This window comes from Aythya marila (assembly GCF_965140915.1).
Source record: "Aythya marila genome assembly, chromosome: 20".
NCBI lineage: Eukaryota > Metazoa > Chordata > Aves > Anseriformes > Anatidae > Aythya > Aythya marila.
Genome location: NC_139061.1, coordinates 10,806,525 through 10,813,095, shown reverse-complemented (window position 1 = coordinate 10,813,095; position 6,571 = coordinate 10,806,525). Strand labels below are relative to the sequence as shown.

At 49.8% G+C, this 6,571-nt stretch overlaps 1 protein-coding gene across 4 annotated transcripts in view; it reads left to right on the top strand.

The window, feature by feature from the left end:
- The first annotated feature begins 498 nt into the window (after window positions 1-498).
- NF1 (neurofibromin 1) overlaps window positions 499-6,571 on the top strand; it is a 93,700-nt gene continuing 87,627 nt past the window's right edge. For all 4 annotated transcript variants that reach the window (XM_082776228.1, XM_082776227.1, XM_082776226.1 and 1 more), the window contains exon 1: window positions 499-817. In XM_082776228.1, coding sequence (XP_082632354.1) covers window positions 758-817 — 60 coding nt within the window. In that variant the 5' untranslated portion in view covers window positions 499-757. The remainder of the gene's footprint in view (window positions 818-6,571) is intronic.

The following is a 6,571-nucleotide window of genomic DNA, read 5'->3' as shown; positions in this document are numbered from 1 at the left end:
GCTGGAAGCGGCTGTGCTCGTCCTGCGCCCCGCGTTCCCTCCTCTCCTGAGTCACGCGCGGTTGGCTCGGGGCCGTAGCGAGCTTTAAAGGCCCCTGCTGCGGGCGGCGGAGCCCTGGGGTGTACCAGAAGCACGCAGCGAGCTGTTACTGAACGGCCTCGCCATTCCCCAGCCAGCGGGGCCGCGCTGCCGGCCTCGCCCTTTGTGCCTGAGGGGCCGCGGGCAGGGCCCCCCCCGCCCTCAGCGCAACCCCCCTCAGCCGCCGGCCGCTCTGAGCACACAGCGCGGCGCGTTCCGGTGCTCCGGGCACCCGCGGGGCCTCCCGCCGCTCCCCTCGGGCGCCCTGAGGAGCCCGGGGGGCACCGCGGCGGGGCCCGGAGCCGCCCCTCAGCCTCCGCGGCCCCTCTCCCTGCGCGGCGCAGGCGCGGAGCCGCGGCCGGGCGCATGCGCGGTGCTCGCCCGGGGGCCGCGCAGGCGCCGCCCGCCGCCGCCCGCGTCTCGGCGCTCCCCCTGGCGCGGCGGCCGCGGCGCTGCTGCTCGGCGGGCGGGCGGGGGCGGCCGGGCTCCCGCTTCCGGCGTGGTGTCATGGCGGGCCCCGGGCGCTGAGGGCCGCGGGCAGCCGAGGGGCCCCCGGAGCAGCGCGCCAGGGATCCGCAGCCGCCGCCCTCGCCCCTCGCCCCTCGCCCCGCGCCGCCGCCGCCGCCGCCGCCCCCCGCGGGGATCCGCCCCCTGCCTGGCCGGCCGGGCGGGGGGGGCCATGGCGGCGCACAAGCCGGTGGAGTGGGTGCAGGCCGTGGTGAACCGCTTCGACGAGCAGGTAGCGGGGGCGGCGGGCGCTGCACCGGGGGCGGCCGCCTCCCGCCTGCCCCCCGCGGCCGGGCCCTGCCGGGGGCTCCTCCACACACCCCCCCCCCCCCCCAACCTCCACCTCCACCTCCGCCGCTCCTCAGCGCTGGCGGGGCCCGGCCGGAGCGGGGCGGGCTCGGGGAGCGGGGCGCGGGGCTCGGGGCGCCCTTTGTGCGGCGCTGGGTGGGGCCCGCGGGGCCGCCCCGCTGCCGGCACCGCCCGGGGGGCGCGGGGCCCGGGGGCTGGGGCTCAAGCGGCTGCGGCTCCCCCCCCCTCAGGTCCCCCGGGAAGGCGCTGGGCGCTTGCGGAGGGGCCTGGCGGGTGTCGCCGCTTGGGTTTAACTTCTTCTCGTTCAGCAGGAGGGAATTAAAGCCCCCAGGGCAGCGCCAGGACTACGTGCGGCCGCGCAGGCAGCTCTGCCTCCGAGCCCGCAGCCGGCAGTGTCAGTGCCGGGCTGGAGGTGTCCCGGGCCGTGCTGTGCAGTGACACGTACTGAATGCTCTCTGTACAGTCAGTGCGGGGAGAAAGGCTTTCTGGATAGAAGGAGAAGCAGCACGTTGGCCTTGGACTTGGTGCTTCTCTGACCCACCTGAAGGAACTGCTCGCTGGGGTTAGGCGGCACAGCTCGCTCAGCGAGGCTCAGCTCAGTGCTTACCCTCTGCATTTTTCCCCCAAGATGCTTTCCTGGCACATAAGCGGGAGGTCGGTTTAGGCAGAGTGGTCATTTTCTGTCGTGCCTCACCTTGCTGTTCTGTGAGTACCTCCTTTGTGCCTCCAAGGGCCCAGCCCAGCTCCTGTCGAAGGCACGAAGCTGGTCCTGTAGACTGGGTTTCGTTCGCCTGCCTTATTCACGTGTCCCTCGTAGTGATGCTTGGCTTTTGACAGCCTGCAGCAAGATTGCAGCCTAGTGGAATAAAAATAGGCTGCTCCTTTTTATGTTTATTTGCAAACTCCTATGAATGAGGCTTATTTAAAACATGGAAACATAAAACTTTGTCTTTTGACATTAAAGTGATGCAGATTTTTCCAATACATTTTAGGCATGATATTTGCATAGCTAACTTATCCCCCCCACCACCTTATCTTGAGTCATAGATCATTTTTTCCATAAGCATAAAAGGCATGGTACTGATTATGCTCCCAGTAATGCAAGAAAATGTTTCTTTGTGTACTGGTGTTAAAAGGCCCTAGGGTTTGTCGTTTGCTCTGTTATGTATATTGTGGAACTGGGCTTGCCAACATCTGGTAGGAGTTAAGAACTTAAGCTTTTTAAACAGAAGTATTTCTCTGTGCGTTTCAGAGGAAGCACAGACAGGTACCCGGGAGGGATCCTCTTCTGGCAGGAAGAGGCTGTCCTGATTTTCAAGGTGCCAGAACGTTGGAGTTGCAGGAAAGCACACCCAGCGTGCAGCATTGACTGCTGCAGTCACAGCGTGCTCGCAAATAGGTGTTTTTACAATATTTTGATCCTTTAGTGAATGGTTCTCTTTAACCAGTGCAAGTTTTTTTTTGCATTGTATCAACTAGTGAGTGAAACAGTGAGGCGAAGATGAGATACTAGTGTCTACTTCTTTGTGAGAAGTCTTCCCTCTCATTGATTAATTTCAGCTTGGGGTTCTCAATTTTGTTTGTTTTCTTTTAATACATTGTTTCCTCCACCTGGCCTAGCCTGACTGATCTTCATGGTGGAAAAGTGACTCTGTTCTTAGCGGAATACTCAATTGCCAGGTTACTGTGACGCCCTCACTACTACTAACAGTGTTCTGAATCACTGGTGATGCTTCTGTGCTTCTTGGAACTCCTCACTTCTGTGTCCTCTTCGGGTAGTCCTGTGGCTATGAAGTTACCGGCTTTTGCTGTATTTTGGATTGCTCATTTGAAAATCAAGCTTGTATTTCATAAAAAATATACTGAGTGTAGTGCGTGCCATTTTAGTGGTGATGTTGTTTTGAGCGTTTGCATGCTGGGTCTGTCCTTCTGAACGCAGGACCTTTTGGTTCAGCACTGAGGGAGCCGGACTGCCACTACGTGTTATATCACCGGCGTGTCTGAGTAAGGCAGGGGAACTCGTGTTTGCTTTGGGCTGGGAATTGTTTTGGTTTGTTTTCTGCGGGGGAGAGAACATACAGCTTTTCAAGGTTTATTCCTTCTTCTAAAAGGAAGAAAATGCAACCATCTTTCACCAAAATTTATTGATGTAGACAGGCTTTTCATTCATTTGCTAAGTGCTTGAATTCATTTTAAGACAGATGAACAACAAACTGAGAGAATGCTAATCTGTACTGAAAACAACAAAAATCAGTGCAAACCAGTCTGTTCTTGTCTACTCTTGTTTATTGTTATAAACGCTGCTTTAACCAAAATCTGCTTTTGTGTGTATGATTCTGTGGGCCTAAATTGAATGGCAAGCATAGTTTTATGAATTAACCAGTGAGTGGCTCACTGAATACATTTTTTCAAATATAGTGCCAGTTCTGCCCAGCTGCGCTCACTTCTCAGACTTCGACTGCTGCAGTGCACTCTTCTTTGAGCTATCCTTGAAGACTGCTTGAAGGTTTCAGCTGGTGCAGAAAGAAGCTATTGACGGTTCATGGGAGACTAGATCACGTTTCTGATGTCGCACGTTCAAAATCCGTGGAGTGATTTCATTTGTAGTGCTGGTTATTGCTGTACGTCTCAAAACTTTCAGTGATCTGGATGGAATTAGGCTTCAGTAGCACAAAGAGGCTAGGCTATGTTTTAGTAAAATTCTCTGTGATTTCAGACATAATCAGGTCTTTGTAAAATAAAATGGTCTCTTTTTTCCCATGGAAATGTTCACTTACAGTTTTATGTACTGTATTTTTATAGTATTTTTTAATGTGTTGCAGCTGAAGTCATGGGAAGGCTGATGCGGTAGTGAAATGGTTCTTCTAAACTTAGTCAGAGAAGCCTTACTGCCTAAACCATTTAAATCTAGGGTGTGTTAAAGGCTATCAGATAGAATAAAAGGTATTAATCCTGTATAAACTTGTGGTGACTTAAGCGATTATGATATACTTAAATGAAAGAAGCCCTTTATTATGTGGCTTATGGTTTAGGCTCCCCATTTGTAGTTTGAGGAATATGATTGCTTTCAGTTACGAAAGCTTTTGTAAAAACTGAGCGCCACTAGGAATGGTCCATTCTTCCTTTCATTAAAAGGCATTAAGTTAAAGCAAATATTCCCTCCTCCTGTTGCTTCTCTCTGTGGCATTTGAAATCTATACGGAGTCAGAAACCTGGAAAAGCACTGGCTGCAAGCACTGGCTTTGTGTCTTTCATTGCTGTTTTTCATCCTGGCTTGTTAAGAAACCCCTAGCAGTAATAAGTACGTATTTCAAAGTATTTCATGTGAGTTCTGAATGGCTGTGCTCCTCAAGCAAAATGGTATCTGCTGTAAGGCAGGGCTGCTCTACGCAGAGGATGGAGCTTTTTTTCTGCAACTGCTCTGGCTGAAAGATTTCTGCAGGACCTGGGAGCCCAGTGGGACTGTGACCCTGCCCTTAGGCACAAAGGGCGCTACTTCATCCTTCTCTGGCGTAAACCTGAAGCAGCCCTGATTTTACTTTTCTAAACCAATGTATGTAATGTACTGCAAAAGAGCTGCTAGGGTGCATGCAGATGGTGCCCTGAAGAATAGGTACAGGAGTGGTCCATGTGCAGCAGATGTTACCCCAGTCTCTTAGTGAGCTGCTGAACAGCGCCAGGGTGCTTTGATGATTCTTCCCTATTTAATGCAGCACTTTGTGGTGTAGGTAAATAGACTTTTTTTCTTTTTCCCCAAATACCAACTTTTAGCTAACCTTTTGAAAATGTTATTTTTTTAGGGCAACATCTGTAAAGTATTTTCAGTGTTCCCTGTTCTTCAGAAGACTTAGTTATGAGGCTCTTCTACCAAACGAATGCTTTTTAGAAGGTGATGCAGTGCATGTTTTTAGTTGCGGGAGGAGGTGCACGTTGATTTCTAAAGAGATCTGTAACAGGTAATGCTGAGGAAATAATGGTGCTGTGTGTATTTTCTGTCTCTCCTGTATGTCTGTGCTTTACAGCCTACTGGAGAAGTTCCAATAAATTATTTGAGAGGAAAAAGCTAGGTACGTTTCTGTGCTGTAAGGACAGCACTAGAGATTTTTTTTTCTGGATGTTATGTTTGTTACTTTTGAACCTGAATCAAAGGAACAAGCCTCGGTGTGTTCAGACGTCTCCAGCTACTTGCTGAAGATGACGGGCCCCTTACAGACAAGCTGGGAATTTCCTTCCCCGAGGTGAATTGCCTGGAATGGGCTCCCATTTTCCCCTCGCCAAGGAGATTTAAACCTTGCTGCTTTTCCAGCAGTGGGCATGGTGGGGGCAGCGAGGGGCTCTGCAGACTTTGGCACCGCTTGGAAGGGAAATATTGAAAGTTGAATTGCAGTGGCCCTGCCTGCGCCTGGGTGGGGGCCGCTGCCTGTGTTGGGGTCGACCCGATAGCGAGTCAGCCGCTGTCGTCGTGGGCCTGTAGCAGACGGTTCATCGGCCCGATTCTGGGGTCTTGAAGTTCTGCAAAGTTGTATCTTGCACAAGAAAGTTGAAGTGGTGATTTTCAGCTACTGGTAAAGCTCTTTTCAACCCATGATAAAGTTCATAAGCTTGTTCTGTAACCTCTGAAAATAAGGACATTAAAAACTGTCTTTAGATAAAGAAAGATGATTTAACTTTTTGTTTATTAATTACAGGTGATAAAGCAAAGTCCATGGCTTAATGTTAGTTTTTCTCAACTGAGTGGAATATGGTACAGATATATTCAAGGCTATTGGTGTTATTAATTGCAAATCAATATCCGTATACTTTCATCAAAAAACTGTACCTTTTGTATCAGGTTAGAGGATACCTGAACAGCTGCTGGCATCTCTTCTACACATATGGAAAACAGATCCATTTTGTTAATAATTGACATCTATGATCAACGAAGGGATTCCTTAACTGAACATTCTTGGATACAAGCACATCAGTCTCTAAAGAAGGCTGCTTCCAAAGGTGCTATGGTATTGTGTACCATCAGATACCTCAGTGCTTTCCACTTTTTAAACAGCTTTGCAATTCTGCATTTCAAAGTTTCAAAATGAGTTTTTATCTGACCATAAAGGTCTTCTTAAGCACGCATATTAAATCTTTTTTCTTTTTTCCTTCTGGAGTAGCCACTTTTTTTTTTTTTTCCCCAATTCTGAATTGGCAAAGTTATCTCACAGGTCTGAAAAGACTGCAACATTTCGCTCCAGAACCAGATAGGTAGGAGTGACTAGACATGGGTTTTAGGAGTGACTAGCCTTTGAGTTTTCCCTCTCCAGCCAGTGTCACGGACCTTGCGGATATCACTCCAGACAGAAAGTTGACCAGGTGACTCAAGGCCCTCAGGCACCATTGTAGAATACTTAATAATTTATGCCATGTTAACGCATAGAGGCAGTAACTTAACAGATGCCAAATGTGGTGTCTGTTGGAAAGCCATTTGAAGCTTTCCTTGTTTTCTAAGATACTGTGGCTGTGTTTATCTGTGAGTTGGCCTAATCATACTTTTTTTCTTAAATAATGTTATTTATAAATCACTTAATTCATGAAAATTTTTGCATGATGATAGAAAAAAATCATTTTACTTCGGCAAGTTGAGAGAGGGTTCTGCATCTGCATGTAGATAACAAATACTGATTTTTTAAAAAATACGTCT